A 27,466-nucleotide genomic window follows, 5' to 3' on the forward strand; every position below is an offset into this window, starting at 1 on the left:
ATGTTTCTAAATAATCATTTAAGAACTTGGTTATTTTCGCCACAAAAAGCGTCTTACAAATCCACACTTGTGAAGGAACCCAGTTATGAATGCAGGAATTCCTATGAGTGCGGTGTGCATGCCCCATCTGAGGATAATGGCATATTTATTTTTTAAAAGCATGCAAAACTAGGTCTGGTAAGCCCGCTATCTGAAAACAATTTCCACGACATTCATTTCTAAACCCAATGTTCAAACCACAAAGCTGCGGCCTTTCTCTCTTTCTCTTTCTTAGGTCTCTTGTCCTCCTTTGAATGGCTACATCTGTCCATTTGCCCAACTCTCCCTTTTTGTGTCTTCCAGAAGGGATGAGGAAAAGCTCCCTAAATGACCTCATTTTATTTTGAAATACTAAACCCACCAAAAAGAGAGGAAGAAAACTTTCTTGGTCAAAGGGATCAAGATGTATTTCTAATTCTCTTGCCATATGGTAAGTTATTTTGGAACTCTACCAAGAGGTAGAGAGAATATTTAACAAAATTGGCAACGCTTGTACAATCCTTTCAAATCAGACCAAATTCCCATTCTCCACAGCCCCTTCTATTCATCATATCAGCGACCGTGACCACAGGATATGTAAAAACACCGAGCAATTTTTATCACCAGCTTCCAATCCCCCATGCCTGGGACACCACGTGGTGTCAACTTTGTCTGTATATCACCCCCAGGAACTCAAGCCATTAACTTCCCTTTCATTTATCAAGAGCTGTTGCCTAAAAGAACATCATTCATCGGCTGTGACTTACGGGAAGAAAGAGAGAGCGGACTTCACTTGAGGGAGAGAGACAACAGAGAAAGAGGACAAGATTGTAGCTTGTGTTCCCGAGGCAGATGGAGACCATCACATTCCCTCCGACATGCTCTCCCCTAAAGCTACGCACTCCACGTTGCCTGATAGAGGAAACCACCTTTCTGGAGGGTTACCAGAAAGTGGGATTGAAGAGGCTCTTTCTCCTTTTTCTGGATGGCAAAGAGGACCCCATTTCTCTGTGCCTGCACTTCTGGTGTTGCCGGCTCACCTGTGTTATTAGTGGGGGTGGGGAGTGCAGAGGCGGGGAGCAGAGGACACCATTTTCTTACCTTTGCATTCTCGACATTCTATGCAGCTCCATGTCATCGCTGCCCCGGAATCCTTTGGCAAAGGGATTATTTTCAATCTTTAACTGGGTGATCTGAAGGAAGGGGAGAGAGAGAGAGAGAGAGAGAGAGAGTTCCGTTTTCACTTGACTGTTATAAGACTACCTCGGGACCCGGCTAATAATAAGTGTCATGGAAACGCAACCTTCTGGCAACCCAAAGAAGCAAGTGAAGCCCGTCACATCAACAGGACCCATCACTTCATTCGAAAGGAGGAAAATGTCCTAGATCAGATTGTATTGAAAAGGGGAAGAAAACCTGGTTTCAGTTTGCCCATTAATTGAAGTCCTACTCTGCATCATTCCGGCTGGAGTGGCTTTTTTTTTTTTTTCTAAATCGTAGCATTTTGTGTTTCAAACACAATCTTGGCCTCAACACTTGGTACACCCCCTGCTCCCTGGAAAATTGTACCATGTTGACACGGTGTCAACTTCCTGCAGCGTGGCAATCTCCATTGGGAAGGTCTTGATGATTGCTCTCAAAATCCTCCTATGCCTCATTTCACGTTCATTTCATAGTTTCACAGATACAGTTTGCTAGCTCAGGTGGAAAATGGTGTCTAATTAAATAAAGACCAACATATAAAATTATAACGTATATGATAGCTACCAAACAGCTTCAAAACTCTTTAATTGTCTAGGTAGGGGGACTTCCCCAGCGGTCCAGTGGTTAAGTCTCCACGCTTCCACTGCAGGGGGCAGTGGGGTTCGATCCCCGGTCGGGGAACTAAGATCCTGCATGTCGCACGGTAAGCGCAAAAAAAAAAAACATTGCTTAGGTAAGGAAGAGAGAGCCCTCTTCTTGGAAATTTTTGTTGCACTATACAAAACTTAGTGATAGAACAGGGTCTTTGGTTCAAGGTCCAGAACCTTCATGGAAACCATCAACACATATTCTGTTAGCGTGAGCGTATGGTAGCAGGTCTAGGTAAAAGAGTGCATCCCTATGGAGTTTGCCAGAAGTATTTCCTAAAAACTGTGTGTGAACTGAATTTTTATATATATAATCACTTCATGGAAACCAGGGCAGCATTCTTCAGAGGCCAGTCATTCCAAGGTCACCTTCACCATCATTATCGTATCTATACAGTCCCTGTTCACTGGTCTGCTTAATGTTTTTATTTAAATCAAACCACTTTTGATTTAAATTTATATTATAAAAATAATTATATCACTTCTCTATACGTCAAAGTGGAATCACTTGCTAGTCAATAAAAAGAAAATAAGTATATCAAATTCCCTCTACTGGGACTTCCCTGGTGGTCCAGTGGTTAAGAATCCACCTTCCAATGCAGGGGACACAGGTTCGATCCCTGGTCGGGGAACTAGCTCGATCGCTGGTCAAGGAACTAAGATCTCACGTGCCACGGGGCAACTAAGCCCGCACACCACAACTAGAGAGCCCGCGCGCTGCAACGAAAGATCCCACGTGCCGCAACTAAGACCCAATGCAGCCAAAAATTAATTAATTAATTAATTTTTTAAAAAAATTCCCTCTACTGGTACCCCCGGAAAGTTCCAAGCCTAAGGCCTGCCTTCTCTTTGTTGCAAGGGGAAATTCGACACTTTTAGAGAAGTATTTATCATAAACTGGTATTGAAATAAGACTCTTCTCTGATAAATGAATAGAAAGATCATTGGAATAAGAACAATTTTCTTTGTGATCCCATCATCTTCAAGTACCCACAAAACCATCTCCTCTATCCCCAGTAGTATCGTTACAGACTTTGAGAAACCAAGTAGTTGCTTTGCAAAACTAGGCTTACTCAATGAACGCACCCATAATTTGTCCATTTGGGGGCAAGCATTCTGGTCTGTTCAGTTTTCCGGAAGAGGTGGTATTATAAAGTTTCCTTCTAACTCCAAGACTCTACCATGAACATAAAATTACTACATATGTGTGTGTGTTCACAGTAAAATATATATGTAAAATTAACATTTTTAAAATGTTATGTGATTCCAACCATATGACATCTTGGAAAAGGCAAAACTATGGCAACAGCATAAAGATCAGCGGTTGCCAGGGGTTAGGAGGAAGGGAAGGATGAACGAGAGGAGCGCAGAGGATTCTTAGGGCGGTGGAACGATCCATGACGCAGGATACATCATGGTGAAGACGCGCCATTATGCATTTACCCACACCCACAGAGTCTAGGGACTGCCCTGGCGGCCCAGTGCTTAGGACTGCACGCTTCCACTGCACCACGCTTCCACTGCACCACGCTTCCACTGCACCACGCTTCCACTGCAGGGGGCACGGGTTCCATCCCTAGCCAGGGAAATAAGATCCCACAAGCTGCATGGCACAGTCAAAAAGAAACAACTCAGAGTCTACAACTCCAAGAGTGAACCCTGACGCAAACTACGAACTCTGGGTGATGATGTGTCAATGTAGGTTCAACAACGGTAATAAATGTCCCACTCTGGGGGGCGATGCTGGGAGCAGGAGAAGCTGTACATGCAGGGGGACAGAGGGTATACAGGAACTCTCTGTACTTTCCACTCAACTTTACTATGAACCTTAAACTGCTCCAAAAAATAAAATCAATTGTAAAACTTTTTAAATATGTCTGGGTATTTCTATGTATACACATTCCCTCCTCCTTCATTTTTTTTAACTGTACCCATTCCTGCAACTTTCTGATTTTGAATTAACTCTTCAGAATGAGTAGAAACGTCTGTAAAATCTCTTTGGAAAACAGCAGAGATTGGCACAATACTGTAGATCAATGATACTGCAATAAAAAATAAAAAATCTCTTTGGAAAACAGTCTTGAACATGTGTACTCCTCAAGCCAGTTCTGAGTCCAAAAGCCCATCACCTAGTGGGGATTTCTTTCTCACTCCGGTTTTATGACAATAAAATGCAACCCAATTGACCATAAATCATTTTTTAAAGGGGGAGAGGAGAATTCTCAAAAAGTTAAGTAAAAATTAGATCATTTTGAAAAGGGGTGGAGGGAATCCTTATCCCGCCTTCTGTACCTCCCACCCACCCGGTGACAGAAGGCATCCCCTGAACATACTGAGGACAGTAAGACAATGAGGGTGTGGCATCAGGGCTGAATTAATGCCTATTCCATGACGTCACTGTTCCACCAAGAGCTCAGGATAAAAAAATTACCCTGAGAAAGAAAAGAAAAGGGTGGCTTTGGTATTTTATCAGCAAAAATTTTCTGCTCAAACCCATTCCTTGCACCTCAAACAGATTAACTACTACCTAATTCTTGCTCTTATCACCATAGCTTCCAAAAATACGATGGCAAAGGATACACACAGTTTGCTAGATATACACTTAGGTGTGTGGGTCTTACCTATGTCTTAGTGTAGATGCCTATTGGACATAAGAATTACCCCTGAGAAAAGTTAACATGCAAGCTTAGGTGCAGGTAAAAATGTCCATCTGATTTCATACTTATTTCACACTTGTCCCCTCACTTACCATAACCCTGTCAATGATATTCCCTTCCTAACACAGAGCTAGTCACTCACGGGCACATAAACCGATACACCTGGATGTCTGAGTTCTACCCAAAGGCTCCACTGAAATTGACTTCCATTCGTCATACAAATGTACTCCCTCCAAAATCAGCATAAAACCGGATATCCGGGGAAAGGGCATGGGTGGCGGGGGGGGGGGGGGGGGGAAACAAATATAAAAGCCAGCTCCAACCAGTGAGACAGAGGTTGTAAAAATTAATGAGAATAATTGTTGTGAATTCTCACTTTTGAAAAAAAAAAAAACCCTCTCAAGGGCCAAAAGTCTTAATTATGTCTCTCTCTTAGGGGTTCATTTCCTGGTCCCAAGCAGAAGGCTCGTACCTCATAAATACAGGCTCCATACACAATGATTTAAGCAGGAGGAAAATGCCTTTTAATGGCAAAGTAAGTTAATATCGGGGGAGAGACGTGCTTGCATACAAAGCCATTGTTGCAAAAGCAGTGAAATGAAATGCCCACGTGATCTTTTTGTAACACCTAAATACTTCTAGGGATTGCTCTGGGAGCTGCTGACAACTGCAGCGCAAACCTTCCAAAAACATGTTTCACAGAGTGAACAGTCGCTGGGGAAGAGTCGAGCGTTTAAGTATCTTTTTCAAGCTGTCAACCATCTGAGGGAATAACTCCCAAATCCAGCTTGGGATCCCATCTGGGCTCAGGAAATATGTCGTGTCATTGGAACCCCGTGGTATACAGGTGTGTGACAGCAGTGTAAGAAATGAACCCGGTCACGTACCTGCCTCCACCTGGTACCTGGTACCTGCCTCCAAATCAGTCTGGAGGCACTAAGCCTTTTGGACCCAAAATGGGTGGCTCGTATTTTTCCAGATTGTCCTGGCAATTTAATCTCATAGACTGCTTTTCTTTCCCTGCGCAATTATCCAAAGCGTAACGCTGGGCAAAGAGTCCTTGGATTGAAAATGCAACCACGGAATGAAGCAACTAAACCACAAAGACTAACATTTGTAGTTGTGTTTCAACCACAGTAATAAGAAGTTATTTAAAAATCTCAGTCTTTCAGATTCTGAAATAGGGTAGGCAAAGAGTTTTCCAACACGTGTGTTTTGGATGGAGTTGCCCCGTTAATAAACTGATCAGCTAAGTAGTCGATCAACGGAATCATCACTAACACTGTGCTGATCCTGTACCAGGTTCTGCACAAAACACATTCCACGGATTATCTCATTGTAATCCCCACAAAGACAATAACAAAAAAACAAAAAATAACTTCTCTTCTTATCCCCATTTTACAGACGAGGAAAACTGAGTTAAATCATTTGCCCAAGTCAAATGGGTTTGAACCCCGGCAGTCTGCCTGCAGATTCTCATCCTAACCCTACAGGAGAGTGAGGAACAGCTCAGGTGGCTTCTACCCGTGAAGCCAGGAGTCTCAACATCCCGTCCAGGTGGGACAATAAAGTAACAAAACAGAGTCCACAAACCACACTCAACCTGACCCGCTTATTTAAGTCACACATCACATATCCATGCGAGGAATGTCTGCAAGGGCCTGGATTCTACTGGAAAAATCCATTGCTTTAGACTTCCTCCTGACAAAGAAAATAGGTGTCTTTGGTACTCAATAACTAAATACTGGGGAAAACCTCATATTGGGGACAGTGATTGAAAGTGCTCTCCTATGAAATCCCTCTTCTGGATGTCAGGCTGGCTAAAAAGACCTATATGTACAGCACAACCGGGCTCCCTGGCCCAACCAATGAAGAAAATCAGTAATTCCTGTGTGATCCTCAAATACAGCTATATCCATCACTCAACTGACCATGGTCATCATTTCATGATATAGGTAAGTCAAAGCATGATGCTATATACCTGAAACTCAAACAGTACGTATGTCAATTATACCCCAATAAAACTGGGAAAAAAACAAAAACAAAACACATATATCCAAATACACACTTGGAGACCCACGTTTTGAGACCCATGAGCGTTTAGATACACAATCTCCTAGATTGTGTTCAAAACTCACACATACACACCCCATTGGACAGGCACTCCACACACACAGATCACCAAATATATTCACTGGAGAAGACTTTTTTTTTTATATAGAAATCTAGGGGATGTGGAGTATGTTCCTAAGTGGCTACAGTGATAGTTTCATGGGTATACACATATGTCAAGCTTAGCGAATCAAATACATCAAATAGTGCCGTTTACTGTATGAGAGTTATGCCTCAATAAAGCTATAAACAGAGAAAGCATGCGTGGTCCCCCAGATCTACCCACTCCTGATGGACCCCTAAGATCTTTACTACATAGAACTTAGGAATTTCCCCCAAAAGACCTGAACACCCACGTGTTTCCTTTACAGATCACTTTCATGTGTCTATCACTTCCTGTCCTCTGTGGATGAACATGGGTTTCCTTGGCAGAAAAAAAAAAAAAAGATCCCACATATTTTTGGACCCCCTGTCGGGACTGTCCCACATATTTTTGGACCCCCTGTCGGGACTAGCAGGCTCTAAGCGTACATATATATGAGGAACTGAGCATCCTGGTTGCTATGTTTTCCTTTTTTTTTTTTTTTCCGCCCTGTGGCCATCACCACAAAGCTAAACATAGGTTTACAACAGCCATGGAGGAAACAGGTTTCTAGCAGCCAATCTCAAATTAGCCTGAAACAGTGCTGGAACTTTCAGGACACTTGACCTTACTTTTCCGCTCTTATTGGTTCAACGAGGGGGAAGAACTTAGAAAAAAAAAAAGAATCCTTCTTTCCCTGTAAAAAGTAATTGCGTGGCGTGGGGGGAGGGGGGGAGTGAGTTTTCTGCTGAAAGGAGGCTCTTCTCTCAAGGCCTGGGATCCCAGACAGGCCGTGTGGCCTGGACGTGACCATCCATCACAGCTTGCCTTGGTCATTGACAATCTGAATTTGGAGATTACCCACAGCATTTCGTTACTGCCCTTGCTTCATGGGGGCAGGGGGCGGGGGGGCGATTAACCAACACACAGACTGCATGAAATGACCTTCAAGAGGTGACTGGAGGCTTTAGGGTGCTAAGCCCATCTCTCACCCTACCCTGGCCTCTCCTGCCTGGCTCCACAGTCCATATAACTTCCCTCCACCCCACTTTTCCCTTGCAGGTTGGGGAGGGATAGGAGCTGTGGAGGGGGAGGGGCCCCCATCCCCACGTCCATCTGGGTAAGTCATCCACATGGCCCGCCCTCACTGATCCCATGTGGACCCCCTACTTTCCCCTCCCACAGCCCTCTAACCCCAAGTCACTTCATAATACTCCCAACCGTCCACAATCCCACAGCGGCAGCGGCCTCTCCCCAGCCCCTATATCTTGCCTTTCCTGATTCCAGATCTTTCCGTAATGAGGCTTAGGAATCATTCAGTCCTGCCCTCCCCCCCCAATAAAATGAATCCACGTGCACTCAGGTTTCTAAAGAACAGACATGAACCATGACGAGTCAAGACAAGCCCTTTCTCCTGGGCAAGAATAGAAGATACTCCCCCCCAACCTGCAGTGATGGGGCTCCCTGTTCCAACATCACGGTCAAGCCTTGAATGGCCCAAATCGGGGCCTGGATTTCGAACGGCGTGGAGGTCTGACAGTGACACAATCCACCTGCGACATCCCACCTCTATACCACACTACAGCCACCAAATGATGCATTGGTCGCGTGCATGCCTCCCCTCGCCAAGCTGTATTTTTGCAGGATCATATTTAAGTCCCCAGAGCTTTGATCCAGGCAGCTGGTGACACAGGTTACTCAGTTTTTGCTTTTGTTTTAAGCAATGCCAACCTTGCTTTAGTATGTGGTCCAGGGTCAGTGATCGCTGAAACAATTAAGGAAGCATCTGGGAAAACCCAAGCTCAAGGTTTCCGGCAACTTTGCCACCTGCCCCGACTGGAACTGAAATGCATCCAAAGGGCAGAGTGGAGGAGGGAAGGAGACTGACCCCCCACAGAAAAAGTGGTCCCAGGAAGGGTAGCACCACGTCCCCACCCAAGAGCACGGAGCCGGCCAATACGGGGACCTTTCTTCTCACTGATCACTTCACGACTGCAGCGAGATGCCTCCTTGTTACATTTGAGTCCCGAGCATTGATACCACGTGGTCACCTATGGTTTGATAATTTCGTTTCTATCTGGGCTGTGTGTGTGTGTGTGTATGTGTGACTTTCGTGCCAACCGCATGAATGTAGTACAAACAGCTGTGATCCTTAGTCTGCAGCTCTGTCCCTGCCCCGGCCCACTGAAGCAGAAGTTGGTGCCCACCGTGCGGAGGAATAAAGGTGCCCATAAAGCCACTGCGATTCATGCCAAAAAGCGGGCGGCCCCAGGCCCACCGGTTCCTGGGTACTGGGCTCACCTTGTGGTTCTGGTAGGAAGTCACCGCAATAAACGCCGTCTCAGGAAAGACGTGGGTACAGAACGCAGTATTTTTTGAGCCAAATCCATTATTTTCGTCCGCTTTCACGATGTGTAATCTTGGCTGGTATTTGTGCATGGAATTTAGAATAATCTAAAAATAATAAAGAAAATGAGATTGTAAGAAAAATCAAACCCCTTTGTTTCCATAAAGCCCCACTCTCCACCCCAAAATTACGTTCCTTATATAGGCTCTCGGAGAAAAGGTCCCATTTTTTCTCCTGTTTTTGAAAAGAAGCCAGTGATTTCATTAAAAAGAAACATTTCAAAAATGACAATTTCCATATGAAAGAGCCAGGGTAATATTCCAGGAATCTACCCAGAGCACACACAGCAGTAAATCAGAATGCTTAATAAAGTTAGTTTAATAAATTAACTCCCTGCGTAGGGCATGTCCCCCCCCAGCGGGAGTGATGCAAGTTTGGGGCAAGGAATTGGTACCCGCCTCGAGGAAGCCTGGGCAAAAATTTTGGAATGAAAGGACAGCAGAAACAAATAAACAAACATATATATATATATATAAATAACTAGCCCTGCCCAAGAAAAAAAGGCTCAAAGAGATGCAAAGGAAGAGACCAAGCATTTGCAGAACTGGAAGAAATATCAGAGGAAAAAGAGAGGAAAATGGTGGGAAGGGGGAGACTCTAGGGTGTGAGTTGGGTGGGAGGGAAGCACCCACCCCACCCCTAACATCAAACAGGGGTCTGGTTGCCCTTGAGATTCCCTGTCTCCAACTTCACAGTATTTCAGGATCCGCCACCGGAATTATCCCCAGACCTGAATTCCGCCACCGGAGTTATCCCCAGACAGCACTGTGGCATTTGCTTTGGGGGGAATATTTCTCTCCTTCCTTTCTATCTTCTCCATGTCTTTGGGGGGGTCCCAGGGGCTAGTGGGGGGTCTCACGGTTGCAGTTCTTCTTACAGCCACCATTGTGAATATCAGGAGGGGGTGTGCAGTCATCACACTCTTGCTGGAGCGGAACTTTCCGGAGAAGATGCGCATCTTTACTAAAAACAACTGAGTTTGTTGTTCTTTTGGCGCCGTGCTTTTGATGCTCCCGGGAAGCTGGTAACGCTAATATCTCTCAAAACGTCCTGATCTATACCCACCGAATGGGCGAACTGCCGCGTTTCACGAGCTGAAAAATCTGGCCTGCTTTTACCCCAGGACCGCAAACTGAGCGGCGGAGGTAGTCTCAGTGTCTTTGATTGGATGACCCTGGGGCAGGGTTCTCGGGCCAACCCTTGAAACCGACCTGGAGGAGGGGGAGGGGAGCGCGGCCCGACTAGGCCGGGGGAGGGGCGAAAAGCTCGGGACCCCGCGGCTCCCCGACCCCGGGCCGCGCGGCTCTAATCTCCGGCCGCCGCGGCCCGGCCGCCTCCCTGACCGATAGCGACGCCGGCCGGGGCGGCGTGGCGACAGAGAGACGCAGCGGGGCCCTGCGGGCCGGCGCGGCCACCATCCCGGCTTAGCCAAATTGCTTTGACGGCTGGGGACAGTGTGGAGACATCAGCGCGAGGGCGATCTAAATGGCCCTTAATTTCATTAGGGCGGCTCTGGACTCAAAGTCCGGAGTTTGGGGTGGGAATGCGTGGCAACTGGGCAGTCCGGAGCGGCTCAGAGCACCGCGCCCTCCTCCGCGGAACTGGAAGGACTTGAAACTCACAGGGGCGCCCAGGGCTCGGGACCGTGCGCGCGCCTTCCCCGGGGGTCCACCCCAAAGGCACACCCGGGCTGCAGAGGGAAAGTTAAGGAGCCCAGACCAAGGTGCCACGGAGGCCCAGCCTCCAGAAGGACGCGGTCCTGGGAGATGCACGCAGGACCTTTACAAAATGGTCCCTTCTCTCCCCAGCGCTTAACCTAAAGCATCCGCAGGGACAGCAGGTACACCGTCAGCCAGCCAACACCCACACAAGGTGGAGGTCACGTCTGCGCTGGGATGCACCCCGAGCTGGCCGCTGCAGGCAAAACACCCTGGTTGAAACGCAAAGGAGGCCCGGCATTTTGCCTAGAAACGCACCCCCCCCCAGCCCCTTTCCTCTCCCTTCCTACAGCGTAGAAGGGGAATAGGCCTTCCTTCTCTCTTCTCCAGTGGTCAACAGTCCGACCTCACACCAACCACGTGTACAGTGGCATTGAGCGCATCAGTGGAGGGCCCTGGTCTCCTTCCCACCACAGACTCAGTGCTTCAGCCCTAAGGCCCCACAAGAACGGATTTCTCATTTGGACCTTCACAAACTGTCCTCCCTCCGGATCAAATGCATTTGTACCCCGTCCCCTCACGTCCCCAAACTGGGAACCCTGTGTGTTGATTCTCCAAAGTGGCAGGACGCAGGTCACTTCTGCAATTAGAGAGACCTGGCCTCAAATCCCTGTTCCCAAATACAAGCTGTGTGACCTCAGGCAGGTAACCTCCCCTCCCCCGGACTCCATATAAAGGCTGTGTATTTCCACCCTCCTCTCTAGGCTGCTATGAGGATCAAATGCCCTAAGACGAACCGGCCTCCTTGTTTGGTGGAATCATCAAACTAAGGGTTGCAAACGCTGAATTCAGAGACTGCGTTCTGTCCCGGTGATTATTTCCAATGAAGAGATTTAGGGACATTTCCCCTCAAATCAGTGTTCTGTTCATTTGTTTTTCTTTGGGGGAAGAGAGGATGATACCCTATAGAGAATCTACTAGAAGTTACACATTCTCTTGGAGGGTGGAGGACTGCACACTCAAGATCCTGCAGTTTCAGGGAGCTCATCAGGCCCCTCTCTCTCGGGGCCAGTCCAGACTCCAGGTGTAGGACCCTGATCTTGGTCTGCCCACTCTGGGCATGGTGGGAGGAGGGGGGAAAGCTGGAAGTTGGGAAAAAAACAGATAAACCCAAGAGCGTCGAGCTAAAAGGGGCAGGAGTACCGGAGTTCACCTCTGGTGGGTTGGTTTCCCCATCTGTAAAAGAGGAAGCAGGGGGCCTCAGGTCTCCCTTTCAGCCGGAACATCCCCATAATATGGCAGGATTTGCAAGGAGGTAGGTAAGGTATACAGCTCCCATCGTGGTCCAGCCTCTGCAGTCTGTGCTGAGTACCTGCCGAGCTAGAGGGCCCATGTTTTCTGCAGGACTGAAACACTACTCCCCACCCCTAATCACAGATGGGGCTGAACGAACAGGAATTCCAGGCCCAGAATGAGCTGCCTTAGTCACCCCATGACCCCTGTCCCTCAGCAAAGGCAGGTGGGTGGGGTACTGGTAGCAGGGATGCAGGGTGAGAGCCCCAGGCCAGGAGACCTAGGGGGCTCGATCGCCAGCCACCCAGGAAAGACACACCCAGAGCGTGGACTAGTGGACCACAGGGAGGACTGCAAAGGGGAGATGTCTGGGTAGGAGAGAGGTGGAGAGAGCCAGGAAGAATTAGAAGGTGTGAGAAATAAGAGAAATGGAAAGAGGAGAGAAAGGGGAAGAGAAAGGAAGGCCAGGTCAAGAAGGGAGAGAGAGTAAAAGACCAAGGCAGGTGAAATGGAGCAAAGAAAGAAGCATGGGTGGGCGTGAGGAACGAAGAAGAGAGAGACAGTCCTGGAGAAGAGGGAGAGGAGAGTCAGGTGAGGAAGAGAAGGTGTGAACCTGAAGATACGAGGAAGAGCTGCACGAGGTACTCACATGCCCAAATGGGTCCAGGTGGTTGTTGGTGAGCTTGAGTTTCTGGAAGGAGACGAGCTGCCGCATCCAATGCGCCCCAGTGGCCGGCGAGTCCGGGTGCACGTAGAGGCGGCCCGGCATGGCGGGCTCCGCTTTGCCCGTCACAGACCTAGACCAAGGAGAGGCGCCACCCCGCCTAGACTTAGTGCACCGTGGTGCCGGCTGGTTCTTGAGCAAAGCAACGGCTGCCGACTACGAGAATGATCTGGAAATGGCCTGACCCTCAGGTCTTGCTTGGGCATCTGCAATGCCAGACGCGCAGAAAGCCTGGAGCTGGTGTCCAGGCGAGCGCTCCCACCACCACCGCCGCCCGGCTCTTTCTCCTTCCACCTAATTCCTCCCCCAGCACCAAGGGCGCCGTGGGGAGCCTCGCAGCGTCTCTCTGCCCACGAACAACTGGCGGGTACTGGAAGCCTGGATGTGCAAAAAAGTCTCGGGAACACTCCTTGAGGGCTTTCCAAAGGGGCTTCGTCTTCAAGCCTCTGCACTCTTGGCAGCCGCGGGAGCAACGTACCCAAGGAATGCGCCTCTCCTCTCTTGCCTGTATAACTCAAATACCCCGGACTGATTTTGCAATTTCATAAAAAAGGCATGTTCAAAGCAGGTAACTCATAAAAAATAACTGTTAATGGTTTATGCCCCCAGAAATAGCTCCAACGCTTGGTAACAATACCCTTTTTAAAAATCCACAACCCTCCGGTGCAGCAACAGACATCGGCACTTTACTTCCTCTGATCCTCAGTTTTCTCGTTTATAAAATGGGGGCTAATGGCTGCTCTTTTTTTTCTCAGGGTGAGGTCAGGAGGATGCAGCGGAAGGGGCAGCAAAAACCTCTAGCACACAGTAGGAGCTCAAAACAATGTTTATTGGTTCAGTGGGGAGAGGGAAGTTTGGTCTGCACGGTCCTCCCTGCCTTCCCCGCCAGCCGCTACGGTGCCTACCATTTATTATCTGCGAACTTGTATCTGTGGTCGTCGGCGGGAACGATGTCCATAAGAAGAATGTACTTCGTTTTGGGATTAAGGCCGGTCACCTTCACTTTGTAACTGGGAAACATCCGCCTAGGACAGACGAGGAGGAGACACAGAGGCAGAGGGAATTAATGCAAACATTCTGAAGAGCGCGTCCACAAATTTTAATGGAAGAATCGATCGTGGACGAGAAACGCGGCCCCTGCTCCGCTCTTGCCAAGATCCATCCCAGGTTTCCCTCCAAGTTATGGGGAGGAGAAAGGCCAAGAGATGAGAAAGCAGGCTGGGACTATACCATCTACAAGAGGAAATAGAAAGCAGAAGGCGAGGACTTCTACAGACTGGTTTCGAGGAAGCCCTGAAAGGGACCCCTCATTTCAACTCTTGCTAAAGACTCTTTTCAGAACCAGACACCTACTTTTTAAATTTGGGGTCAGGAAAAGGCTTGTTAAAAAAAAAAAAAAAAAAGGAAAAGAAAAAAGTTGGCTTCCTCCGCCCAGCCAGGTGCTTTGGCCGCTCTGAGCAGCGCTGCGCGTCACGTGGGCACCCAAGTGGGTGCTCCCTGGGGCTGCCCGCGCGTGGGTGCCCACGGCACGTCCCGGCTTCACTCCGCCCCCAGGATACAGCTCGGTGCGTGACCTCTGACACGAGTGTCGCGCAGGAATTTCTCCCTAAATGCCCCCACCGCATCTCCGAGGCGCCTGGCACTCCTCCTTAGAGAGTCCAAACGCTTTGGCCCTCCTCAAAGAAATTTAGTTTCGGAAGGAACCGGGCCGTGCGCGAGGATCTGGTGCTTGGAAGGAGGTTCCGCCGCCCCGCGTGTGCCGCGCCCGGCTCCCTCTCCGCGCACAGGCGCACTCCCCGTCTCCATCCGGCCTCGGGAGGAGGGCGCCCCGGAAAGCAAGCCTTCCCAAGGCCGCCCGGGGCGCAAGGACCAGTTGCTGGAACCTGGCTCGCTCAGGGATGGCGGGAAGGGGTGGCTGAGTGGAGACCTCTCCCTCTGGCCTTGGAGCCTCGCCTCGCGGTGTTTATCTGCCCGAGCGAGCGCGCCTGGAGGCGGAGGCGCCGGAGGCTTCGCAGGCCTTTTATAGTTAAATCCCGTTGGCTCAGGCTTGGGAGGGAAAAAGGAGGCCCCGGCCGCCCTTTCCTTCCTCGGCGGAATGGGAAGAGGACCTGAGTTCTTTGGTATAAACAGAACGCGCCTCCTGTTCGCTCGGGCCGAGCGGGGGAGCACACATTGTTTAATTTCAAATAATAATAAATGTCACTGTTGTCAGTTTATTGCGAGAGGCTTGGGCTGCAGAAGCGGTGGGCGTCTGGTGAGGCGGCTCCACCCGCCCCTTTCACACACTCGGTGGCTTCGGCCTACCGGATGCTCGGCTTCACACGCCTGCTGTGCGCAGACTGGGACTTTCTGCCCTCAGGGACGCGGAGGGCCAGTCCAGCACCGGTAGGGACGTGGCGGGGTTGTCCCCGCACCCGGGCGCACTCAGACGCCGAGATACCGAGTTGCACGACCCTCCTACCCCCTCCCGCAGAAGTCTCGCATTTCTAGCTAAAACTGTGAGCTTTTAAGAGGAACTCCGGGGTGAGTGTCTTGATGAAACGGCCGTGTTTATCGGTGTCTGTATATAGAGCCCGGCGTAGCCCGGTTCCCTTTCAAAGGCTTCGCCTGCTTTCTATAAACAATGAAAGAAGTAGCGAATACATTCAACGATTCCGAGTTTGGCGATCGGGTGGGACTCTGGAACCGCTCCAAGGTCAGGGAGGGTGGGAAGGAGGGTCTGGGCCAGGAATCAAGTCTGAGATCCCATGAAACCCAAACCCCGTCTCATCTCTGTGTGTCTCTGCAACTCTCTGTTCTCCCGTTGGCTCACCCACCTCATCCCTCCTTCTCTTATTACTAATCCATCCAGAGAGCACAGCCTCCCAAGCTCTTGCTTCTTCTTATATACGAGGTGGAAGAAACGCCCAGGTCCCTGACTTGAATCTTTCAGGCTTTTCCCCTCACAATGGGAGATCACTGGAGGAATTCACCGTTCTCCTCTTTAACCAGAATAGGGTCAAATGAAATATATTCATATTCGCTCGCTCTCGCTCTGTCTCTCCCCCCCCACCTCTGGTTCTATTCTCCCCTTTTACTGGTCTCCCACACCTTTCTTAGTCTCTCCCACAAGTTTCCTGTACCTTCTCCACAGAGGTGACCATCTCACCTGCCAGCCTTGGTTATGATCATTTCCGTGCCCACTTCGTGGAATTTCAGCCACAGTTCTCTTTCATGGAGAAACACCTTAATCCCTTCCATGCCCTAGAAGAAGGAGAGGAAAAGTCAATGAGCCTTCCCTCCCCAAACTCCCCCAAAACAAAGAGCTTTCTCTTCCTTCCCCCTCGAGCCAGTGGGCTCATAGGCTGAAAACGGCCCCCAACCCACGGCAGCACTGTCTGGGCTCCGGAGCAGCCCCTGCCCTGTGTATGCTCTCTCCCGGGCAGGTCTTAACCCCACAGTGCAGAGCTGTCTCCTTCTAATGCCACCAACACAAGGCTAGCGAAAAAAAACCCAGCCATCAGGGTGTTCCAGTATGTGCATGGGGAGGACGGGGCTGAGAAAAAAATGGGACCAATCCCCATCCGCTTTAGCCAAGGGGCAGCTAAAAGGAAAAAAAGAAACCCAACCTCAATCCTGAAAAACCCACCCAGGATATTCTTATGCAGACACCCAGATGTCCACACGAAAAGAGACAGACGTGCACTGTATATATGCGTGTTTATTCTCACCATGGCAGTGCATAGGTAGACACAGGTGAAATATAAAATTTTAAATATTTATATAATAGGTTTCCACAATCCCAAACAAAAATTAATTCTCAAATGTCTCTATTAACATACGTCCTAGGCCTTCCTCGCATCCAGCTTCGTTCATTTCAAGTTGTTTGGATTATGGGCAAAGCGATTTAACATTTCTACCTTCAACTACAAGTTATTTTACAAAACCCATACCCAAAAAATTACATACAAAGTCTTCGTTTCGCAATAATCTGTAAACGTCTAACAAGTACATTTGTTTTCCCCTGAAAGAAAACCTCTTAAGTTTCTGAAAACGCGTGCCCACTGTCTCACTACAGATATACGCGCATCTTCCTGAGATGTGAAGGGCAAAGGAGAGAGACAATGAAAAAGCCAGGAAGGACATCTAAATTCCAAAGAAGGGTTTTAGCTGTGTGCAAATATCTTTTCTGGTCAAGACACCCCGCTTCCAGCCCTCTGACACCCCATTCCAAAACCATCAAGGTCTGCGGACGACGCCTTGAGCGCCCAGGGCGCCGGGGGTGAAGGGCACAGGGCGAGAGGCGAGGCTTCACGCTCGGCTCGGGCCCAGCTTCCAGCCAGGCGAGCCCGGGCTCCCCGCGCCCTCCCGGCCCAGCCGTGCGTGCTCCCCGCCGCCGGCCCCGCGGAGCCAGCCCACCAGGCCCCGGCCGCCAGACAAACGGTGCAGCGCGCGAGGTTGCGCGGTGGCGCGGAGGAGGCGGGAGGAGGCGAAGGCTACGAAAGATCTGAAGAGGGGTCAAGCCATCGCTCATGCCGGCCTGAAGCGGCCGCTGACCCGACCCTTAGTGAGGCGTTCAAGCCGAGTTTACACCTAGTGCAGCAGGAAAGAAATGATCTGGGCCATTGTTCGCTGGCCCCAAACAGCCGGATCTTTGAGGCTCCCCTAACAACTTCAATGTATTTCAAAAATCCTCTGGCCGTAAAGATAATCGTCACAATAAAGTGGATGGGACTATACTGGCATTTAGGGAGGCACGGCAGAGAAGGGTGGAATTGAGCAAGGATGAAAAGAAAAGGGGCAGATCATGGGCACTGCCCGCCCCCCTTGCCCAAACACTCGAAAGAGGGGCTTTGGTTCCTGCAAAGGGCCCCGAGGCCCTTCTTACCTGCTGGGTGAAGGCGGCCTGCGGGGACGACGGGGACTTGCTGGGGGCCCCTAGCGCGCTCTCGGGTTTTGAGTCACAGGGTAGATCCTTGGAGTCTGGTTCCAGGGGTGTGTGAGCCAGGCCAAAGCCCTCGTCTGCGTCGGCCATGGTGAGCCCGGGGCCCTGTGACCGCTCGGGGTCCTGCTCTGAGGACGAGAAGGAAAGAGAAAGACAGATGGCGGGGGACGGGGGGCGGGGGCGCAGAGGAAGAAAAAGAGAAGGTTGGAAGCACAGTTCTGGTGACAGGAGGGGGCAGTGACTAGGCTGCCACCCGCAGTTTCCAGCTACCAGCGCCTCCGTCCCCAGCTGAAGGAAGCTGCAGAAGGTCCCGTTATGATTATCATTACTATTACTTTAAGACCACGCACAGCCTCTTGCGAAAGACCCGCGTCACAGCGGGAGGAGGCGAGGCCCGCATCTCCCCTTCGCAGGCTCCCCCGCGATAAGCGAGCTGCCCGTCAAATTTGTCTGGACTTCTGGGAGAGCCAATAAAGATAAGGCCTGGGTATTTTTGGAAGCCATTGGGTACGAACCAAAAACAAAACAAAACACAAACCCGGTGCCCTTCTGAGATTTTTTTTTTCTTCATCAAATTACAAGAGGCCAGCAGAGCCCTGTTTATGAAAACTCACAAGAAGAATATTTTTCTGCAGCAGGCAAAATGCCTGAAAGAACCCGCCTCTCGCAAAAACCAAAAACATAGGAAAGGAAAGAGCTGGAGATCCAGAAACCAGGTCTTGAGAATTCACGTTCATCTTCTATCAGTCACAGGCCTTGAAATGAAAAGTCCTTTAACATTGCGTCCTCCCCTTTTCCCCAACCGTAAGCAACATGAAAAGTAGAAAGGAGCCAAACAGAAAGGGCAGGAAAGCGGCGGCGCAGCGGTTCGGAGGGCGGCGCGCGGCTGGGCGCCGGAGGGCGGCGCGCGGCTGGGTGCCGGAGGCCAGCGCTGGGGGCGCGTTCTCCTCGTTTTCTCGGCTCTCCAGCCCGAGACGGGCATTTTGTCGAGCGGCCTGGCCGAGAGGAGCTTCTCCGAGCTTCCGTCGGGCCTGGCTCGCTGGAACTGCAGGCCCAAGCTCGGGGTTGGCGACGCCAGAGTGGTGCCCGGATAAATCCTGGGCTTCCGGCGTTGAACCGGCCACTGAGGTCCGACACAACTTGCAGAATGGCCCGGGGTTACAGGCATGTGAGGTTGGAACACACAAAATAACAGCTGCAGAACGGTTCAAGCCTGGAGGAGCCTGCCTCCTGCTCTGATCTCCTTCCAACATCCTCTACGTTCCCAAGTAGGGATTTCCTCCCTCAAAAGCCGGGAAGACTGGGAAGGAGGCGCAAGAAATGCATCCCCCCTCCCCCAAATCTTAGCAGTCGCTTGGGCAAAAGGCTGGATCCCACCCCGGGTCTGCAGTGGCCGGAGACCCAGAAATGGTGCCAAGGAGAAGACCAGCTTCTGAGGCCCGACTCCCACCCAAGCCGCCTCTTGCACCACGCCCTTGGGGTTTGGGGGAGGCGGTGATACGAGCCCCCGAAGCCTGCTCATAACAAAAGAAAGTGGGGCTGGCGTGCCCCACGTGCGCTTCCGTTTCACCGCCGGCCACAGGGACAATCCCACCGCGAGCCCTGGCCGGGGTCCCGGGGAGCTCGGGGCTGGCGGGGCCGAACGAGATGCGGCTTGACAGAACCGGGCCGCGCGTCCTGCAAACCTCAACGCCTCTCCCCCAGCCCCGGCCGCCTCCTCGGCTCCACACGCCGGGCAGCTCCGGGCCGCGCAAAATCTCCGCGAGCCGGGCCCTGCAAAATCCGAGGCCAGGCTTCGAGTGCCGCGTTCCGCGCCTCCCTGAGCCGCTCGGCCGGCGGGCTGCCTCCCCAGCCTCCCGGGCCATCTGCGGAACTGTTACCTCGCTCGGTGAAGCCGGTGCATTCACTGCATCCCTTCTGGCTCCTAGCAGGGAAGCCGGCGGCGAGGCGGGGGCGCGGGCATGGTGGCTCCGGGGTCTATGGGGGGGGACTGCTTCCCCAGACCAGCGGCTACCGCTGCCTACAAAGGAGGACCCACCGCGGGAGCCTCGGCAGTGACTGCCCACAATTCAACACACACCTCCTCCGCTTGCGCTCGCGCTCCCTAAAGACTTCCAAGTCGTCAGGCGCCAGAAGGGCTCCGAAGGAAGCAAAACAAGCAGCCTCCGGGAGCACCTCCAATAATATAATCTCAGTGCCCTGCTTCTCCCTTGTGCCCGCAGGGAGGGAAAACTGGGAGACAAGAGGGAGCCTGGGAATGGTCGACGTCCTTTCTGAGCGCAGCTTCCAGGGTTAAAGTTCCGGAATCCGAGGTAAGAGTCGGTCTCTCTCCCTCTCTCTCTCTCTCTCTCAGAAATACAAGCCAACTCAGCTGAGCTCGGTGACGTTGGGCTGCCTTGATGCTTACAAAGTACTGAAATTGCCTATCCAACTAGCTCCCACTGCACGCCGCCTGCCTCTGTCTGTCTCTCTCTCTCTCCCTCCCCTCCTCCCTCCTCCCTCTCCCTTCCCACTCCCTCCCCCAACCACCTTTTCTATTAGATTTCCCGAACACTCAAATCACAACACGACTCTCAAACCCAGACCTCGAGATCACCCCCTCCTCTCCACCCGCTCTCCAACCTCCATCCATCTCTGCTTCTCTGAGCGCGGCTCGGAGGCTGCAAAAATTCCTGCACAAATCATCGCAAACCCGCTCGGCTTCTGCCCGGGAAGTAATCTGGGTGACGCGGCTGTGCAGAGAACGGAGTAGGAACGCACGAGGCGTGCACACACGCGCTGGGAGCCTCCTCTGCAGCCTCGCCCGCGTTCTCTCTCCACCGCTGACCTCAAGACGGAGAACTGCCTGACCCCGCCTGGCCCAGCCTGCCGCCGCTAGCCGCCCTGATATCTCCCCCCATCCCCACTCATCACCCCGACTCTGAGAGACTCTGGGGTGAAGGCAGGGTGAAGGTGCGTGCGGATGGGGGCCAAGATCAAAGATGCCCAGAAATCGCCCTGCGCTCCCACCCCCTCAGGGCCACCAGACCTCCCGTGCCCAGTTTTATTAAAATAATCAAACAGTCACTGGGGGCTGGCTGGGGTTTTCATCTCCACTCGCCTCCTCTCCCTGCCCTCCCCCTATCTGAAATGTATTATTTTGAGGGTCGAGTTGAAGAGGTCAATAGAAGCGTAAACACAGTCAGTAGGTCTTAGCCTGAGCAGACCCAGCTTGGAAAGTCAAGAATTAGTGCTTGGAACAAACGTCAGAGTCCCCGTTGTTGTTTCTTACCCATGTCTCTGTCACCCTGTTCTTTTCTCAGCCTCTGTCTAGAGATTCAAGCCTGCAGGCCAAGGTCTGGGGAGAGGGATGGAGGGAGGAGAACCGCTAGGGAGATCTGAGGCTGCCTCAGTACCATCCTCTATGGCCCCGGGAACTAAAATCCCAGCGCAGGCCTGATGCATCGCTGCAAAATTCCTAAGTGGATTGTCCAACCCTAAAAGTGGGGCAACTGGGGAGAAAACCAACCCAAGCATTCTCTAGAGTTCTCACTCCACCTTCCAGGTTTGTTTTCAAACAGCCTTTTGCTGAGACAGTTTATTTATTTGTGAAAACACCCTCACCCTTCCAAAATGTCAGCTCAGAGGACTTTGGGCTCGCTCAGGGGGCGACCCCCGGCCAACGACGGAAAACAAACATGGCTTCAGGAAAAGCCTGCATCTCCGCATCTCTGGCAAAAAGGAAGGGGAAATCCAGAAAGAGCTCTCCAATCCCTTTACATTCTCAGAGATTTGCGGATAAAATAAAGTCCCATAAATAATCTGCAGGTCCCTCCCGAGAGGGAGAATCTGTACTCCCCCAAGTAATTGCCTGGCCCAGATTCACTTAGTTTGTGAAGTGCAGATTCTGCGGGCCACCAAGTTAAATTGGGATTTTGACATCTCAAGGGCGAATCTATTCTTGCCAGGTGACACTCTCGCGAGCAAGAGAGTGCATTCTTATTTCCACGGTGAAAAAAAGAAGCAAGGCTGGGAGTGGAGTGGATTCATCAGGGCCGAGCTGGGGAGGGAAGCCAAGGGGCCGTGGGCAGGCCAGTGCTAAGAGAATCCTCTACCCCCCACCCCAGAGCTCTCCAGGGCGACACTCACCTCCAAAAATCCTACCTCTTCTTTCCAGCGCAGATGCCGAGAGTAACGCCTCGCTGGGAGGGGTGTGTTCAGATGAAGAGTTTGGAAAGGACCCCCCAAAGGAGACCCCTTTTAGGCCAAGCCTTCTTCCAGCGTCTTTCAAGAGTAGTGTGTACCTCCCAGCTCGAAGTTGGTTTGTGGTCTTCGACAAATTAAATATTACTGTTTATTACCAGGCATACCCCAATAAAATAAAGAGGCAACCAGGCGATACCGACTATCTCACCAGCCGCTGCACCTATAAGACTTGGAGACGTCACGAGTCACGCAACCGGCCCGCGCGCTGTCACGCTCGACTGGGGGGCAGCGGCGGGACGTTGAGTCCTCTCCGTCTTCGCCTATCACTCCCGCCCGGGTCTGCGCAGCCACAAGTCTCAGACGCCTGGGCCACGGGAATAAATAAAGAAATAAACAAATCCAACGCTCTCTGGGGAAATGGGGGTGGCGGACATCAGCCACAAATAGAGACAAGATCGATTTGCTTAGGGAGAGGGAGGGGGTCTTTTGGCGAAGGGAGGTGGGAGCCCACATCAGCCCATGGATTGGAAAAAAACCGAGTTGGCGGGGGCTGGGGGGGGGCGTTGGAATCGAGGTCTCTCGCAGGAGGTAAGAGTCTTCTCATTATTTAAAAACAATTTTTTCCCAGGAGGAGCTCTCAGCATATGACTATTGAGGCGCCTCTCTAGCTGATTAAGTTTGGGACGCGATAACTCACTGCCCGCTTGCCGGCGTGCATAGAAGTAATTACTGGGTTAATCGCGGAGGGGAAAAGACACAGAGACGTTTGGAGCAAGAGAGAGTCGTCCGCAGCGTTTCTCGCTTAGAAGAAGTCCATTCTGCGAATCCTCCTTTTGCTAGGTCGGGGGATGCAACTGGTCCCAGCGTGGCCCGGCGGGGGCGGGGTGCGGGAGGGTGATTTGTGCAGAGAAAAATTGTAGTGCCGGGTCCTGCAGAGGGACGAGGCGCTCTATTTTGTTTTGTAATGACGATTATTATTATTAATATTAGTCTCGTCAGGGGGCATACCTTCTAAGCAGCCGCGTGGCGGATGCGCACAAGCTTTTGCGCGCAACTGGAAACACACTAGGTTCAGTGGCGAAACGTACCGCATAGACGCCCCTGGCGGCGCTGAAAGGAGAGCTAGGCCTACCCAGCACGGAGCGAGCGAGCGAGCGCCCGGCCTTCTGGAAAGGGTAAGTTCCCCTCCTAGGGGCCCCGAAGGAGCCGGACATCGGACTCTGGACTTGCCCGCAGCTTCGGGGTTCGAGCCTGGGTTGCGCGCGTGCCCCCAGCCCCACCCCACCCCCCCGGGCTTTCCGAAGCACGGCTTGGCCCCAGGCCGCGTCTGTCTGGGGCTGGAGCAGCAACAAAAAGTGCAGGAACGCAGTCGACCGGGCAGCCTCTGGAGCTAAGGTCTGGCCCGCGGGGAGACCTGGCAGTGGTTTCCAGCGCCGGACGCGGGCGCCCGGGCCAGTCGGGCGGCAGACTCTGCTGCTTCCAGCAAGCAGAACCCGTGTCTCTCCTCTCGGCCGGGCCGCAGTGACTTTCCCGAGCTTCGCTTTCATTTCCCAAATTATTAATAGTTATCTTTTACCCACTCCGAGGCCCTTTGGGTGCAGCGTTTGTTCCCAGATGCCCGAGAGCGCAACCCCAAATCCTTCGCCCAGAACCTGGAGATGGGTTTCTATTTGACCTCTGGGCCGAGGTGGGCCGGAAACGGAGGCCTGGGCCCCGCCGAGACTGGAAGGGGAAAGCGAAACTCCGAGCGGGGCGAGCTCTTTTCCGTTTCGCTCCTTTCTCTCTCATCCCTGGCGCGGGCCCCGCAACGACCCGGACCGACTCACAAAGGATTCCGTATGCTCCGCTATCCCAGAGGGTCCGGAGGCCGCACCACTGGTAGAATAAACTGAAGACCTCAACTAGGTTTGAGAATCTCCATTATTTCCCCAGTCATTGGACGGTTAACCTGAAAGAGAGGCTTCGATCTTCAACCTCCCTTCCTTCTTTCGGAGGACCGATGCTTTCCCCGAACTGCCACCCCCATCCCTACCCCCATCTCCACCCCCACCCACGCTCGGTTTTCTCCCGAAATGTATTTTCCTCATTTTGCAAAATTCCTGCCTTCTTTTTAATATTGCAGTGGATAGGAAAGCAGAAGTTCCTATGTTAAAAATCGAAAACAATAAAAGCAAGGGCGACCGCTGTTGATCTTTTTCCTTCACTCTTGCCTTCTACTTTTAAGAAAGTCGCATTCTGGGGCTTCCCTGGTGGCGCAGTGGTTGAGAGTCCGCCTGCCGATGCAGGGGACGCGGGTTCGTGCCCCGGTCCGGGAGGATCCCACATGCCGCGGAGCGGCTGGGCCCGTGAGCCACGGCCGCTGAGCCTGCGTGTCCGGAGCCTGTGCTCCGCAACGGGAGAGGCCACAGCAGTGAGAGGCCCGTGTACCGCAAAAAAAGAAAAGAAAAGAAAAGAAAAAGAAAGTCGCATTCCAAACCACCGTATTTCTTTCCTCCCAAAAGAGAACTCGCTTAAGAATTCACCCCATTTCCGTTTCTCTCCGAGATGTGTCCCCGCCTGACTCGGATCTCTATCGAAGGCAAAAAGTAGGTAGAAGTGCAGATGGGACTGGGAAAATTAATAAGAATTATAACAACAGTAGAAATGATGGCGAAAGCAAACTTCGACCAACTCGTTTTGCAGAAGAGAGGGTCAGACTGAGGGTGGGAAATTCCCTCGTTTCTCAGGCGGTCACTTTCCCTGCTGCCTAGTTAAATATGGCTCTGTTGTATTTTTTTCCAGGACTGCAGTATCTTCCTTCCCAATGTTTTACTCGGTTCCTGGTTTCCTCCCTTTTGACCAGAAATATCCGGGAATACTGGCGGTTATGATTATTTCAATATCCACTATTCTCCAATATTTCCACCAAGAATTAGTTTTGTTACTTACTTTACTGAGCAGGCATGTTGAGGTTGCCCCCTGTGCTTTGGAAATATTCCCCTCCCTCCACTTCCCCAAGTTTGGTGGACGAGATTTCCCCCACGGCCACCACCACCCCAGTCAGGTTAATGAAATAAGAAATGGCTACGGGCGGGAACTTCATTCGAGAGGCTCAGCCTGGAGCATCTCAGCGCCGGAGATCTGCAGAAGAACAGAGAAGGCAGTACCACACTTGGAGGCAAAGGAGCCCCTGTTGCTGCTCCGTCCACCTTGGCAAGTCCCCAGTGGAAGAGAAGGGCGAGGGTCTTGAGCTGAGAAAACCTGGATCACACCCCCCCCCCCGATTCCGTAGGCTGCTCTGAGCCTGAGAACTCCAATCGTACCCGCAGCCTAGAACCTGTAGAAAGGCCTCCTCATTTAGTCACCATGTCTGCAGGGTCACAATGTCCCCACAGCCCCGAAAGGAGTGGGGGGTGGGGAAGAGACTACATTCCAGGGCTCTGACCCTGGAAAGATAGAGATTTAGGCTAATACCTCCAGGTCTGGGATGCAGGCGGGATGGGGGGCGGGAGGTGGCTGTCTGGACACTCCCTCCCTCAGCTGGAGGGTGCGGTGGAAACTTGGGAGCCTGCTGCTCTCCGGGGCTCTGGAAAGACAAATTTTCTTTGGCAAAGGGAACGGTGTCGCGCTGTCGACACGGCAGACTATTTTTCTTGTTTCCTCGCAAGGTGGGGTGGCGGGCTGGGGGGAAGAAAGCAAGAAAGAAAGGGAAATTAAATCCACACGTGTTAAGCTTTGCTCAAAGGGCAGAATTCAAAACGGAGACGAAACTCGGATTCTTCCAGTTCTGGCTGCCCGCGGGCCTCTTTCCAGACAGCCCGGGTCTCACGGAGCATGGCATCCCCACCGGAGACAATTCGATCCGATGTTTCACAAAGCGTTTTATTTAAGGGGGAAGGGGCATGGTTTCTCTCCGTCTACCTGCGGAGAGGCAGAACACGAACAGCAAAGAAAATACAGAAGATGGCAGTTGTGAGAATATTGACCTCCTTTAAGAAAGTTCAGCTTGCTATCTCCCCGTCAGCCCAGTGATTCAGGTAACACTCACCCTATGGCCGGGGTGAGCCAGGCCAGTGATTTTGGAAAACCCTAAGGTCTGATCAGGCTTTGGGCCTGTCTGTTTTAAGAGAACCTTAGAGGCTGTTTTGCAGACGCAGGAAGAGGCAGATTCATCTGCAGGGCTAAACCTCTCATCCCTTCCTCGTTTCTTTCTGGGAGAAACTTGCCGGAAAGGAGTTCTGCACCGGTGCCGGGGTGGAGGATGGAGGAGGCCACCCTGCCTGGAGCTGCGAGGGAAAACTCTAGTAATGACCTCGAGGAGGTGAAGGGAGATGGGTGGGGGCATGGATGACGAGGGCGGCCAAACCCCAAACTGGAAGGATCTATCACCAAAACGATTGCTTGGTCGAGACCTCTAATTTTTCTTCCCTTTCAGCTCGGGCCGAGAGCGCCCCAGCGGGTCGCCTCTGGGCTCCTTGTACTGGGTTTCTGGCCTTTGGGGACAGCCTCGACAGCGACAGAAGGTTCCGGAAACGGGGACCCCAAACGCCTTGCTCCTCCGATACAGCCGTAATCACACCCGGAAAACACTGGGGTGAAACCGACAGAGGCTGGCCGTGGGGTGCAACTGACAGAGGTTCACGGTGGAAAAGTTCCCGGCAATTGTTTCCACAAGGGCCCTGGGTTTCCTGGTCGCCATGGCAACCCTGGAGTCCCCTCGACCTCTCTCAACCACCGGGCGCCCGGAGGACAATCGCCGCGCACTTTTGCCGCGCGCCCTGAGGCCTGCAAGGCGCTTCCGTGCTTCGCCCTTGACTTCCCAGAGCCTCTTCAGTGGGCTCAACACGGCAGGGATTGAAAAAACTCCCCTCTTTTTATAAACGGGGGGAGAAAAATCGAGATTTAGTAGAACTTCTGCTGGGTAGGTTCGGGTCTCCAGCAAAAGCCCCCACTTTGAATGGCGAATGATGACCTCGGAGACGTGCGCTCACGCAGCGGGTGGGTTACTTTCATCCGAGCCCGCATCCGGCACATCTCAGCTAGGGACCTGGGTCTTGAGGAATCCCAGGGGGTTCTCTTCACGCATACTGCCCACCCCCATGGCACCTGAGGCTTCCCGCGCGTCCGTCCAGGCAACGGTTTCTCCTGCCTGGAAAAAGTCTCCAAAGTGGGAGGAGAAAAGCCAGGAGCTAAAACTCATGGCATTAATGTCTGCCAGATCTCATTGAGAGAAAAAATAAATTATACTCCTTTTCCTTTAAGAGAGAAAAATGTTGGATTGTGGGCATACTATAAAGAGCATTAAATAATACTTGGGGGTTGCATTGCTTTCTCCTTGAAACTGCAGGGGGAAATGCCCCTCTGTGGGGTGGCCAATGGACAATACAGGACAACTTTTCTGTTCTCATTTTGGAGGCAGTAAGCCCTCAGAAAGAACCAGGCTGCAGACCAGCTTGGATGGCCGGGTTTGGCGGAATGGAGGTAGCCGAAAGAGCAATTCCTGTTCTGAGTCCATCCCCGCCTCGTTTCACTCTCTGCTGTGGACCTCATTCATCTCCCAGCTGGTCAGGAAAGACA

The 27,466-nt window shown here is 51.8% G+C and overlaps 1 protein-coding gene and 1 long non-coding RNA gene across 3 annotated transcripts in view; one reads left to right on the plus strand and one right to left on the minus strand.

Moving 5' to 3' along the window:
- The window catches only part of TBX5 (T-box transcription factor 5), a 46,664-nt gene extending 26,117 nt beyond the window's left edge, over positions 1-20,547 (minus strand). For both annotated transcript variants that reach the window (XM_067700698.1, XM_067700697.1), the window contains exons 1-7: positions 20,348-20,547; positions 17,669-17,853; positions 15,950-16,044; positions 13,707-13,826; positions 12,727-12,874; positions 9,021-9,173; positions 1,120-1,211 (exon numbers count right to left, since the gene is read on the minus strand). In XM_067700698.1, coding sequence (XP_067556799.1) covers positions 1,120-1,211; positions 9,021-9,173; positions 12,727-12,874; positions 13,707-13,826; positions 15,950-16,044; positions 17,669-17,853; positions 20,348-20,357 — 803 coding nt within the window. In that variant the 5' untranslated portion in view covers positions 20,358-20,547. The remainder of the gene's footprint in view (positions 1-1,119; positions 1,212-9,020; positions 9,174-12,726; positions 12,875-13,706; positions 13,827-15,949; positions 16,045-17,668; positions 17,854-20,347) is intronic.
- On the plus strand, positions 18,633-24,113 carry LOC137203829 (uncharacterized). The gene is made up of 3 exons (XR_010933310.1): positions 18,633-20,037; positions 22,069-23,085; positions 23,497-24,113. It is a non-coding gene; the product is annotated as an uncharacterized lncRNA (long non-coding RNA).
- The last annotated feature ends 3,353 nt before the right edge of the window (positions 24,114-27,466 follow it).

This window comes from Pseudorca crassidens, chromosome 12 (genome assembly GCF_039906515.1).
Source record: "Pseudorca crassidens isolate mPseCra1 chromosome 12, mPseCra1.hap1, whole genome shotgun sequence".
NCBI lineage: Eukaryota > Metazoa > Chordata > Mammalia > Artiodactyla > Delphinidae > Pseudorca > Pseudorca crassidens.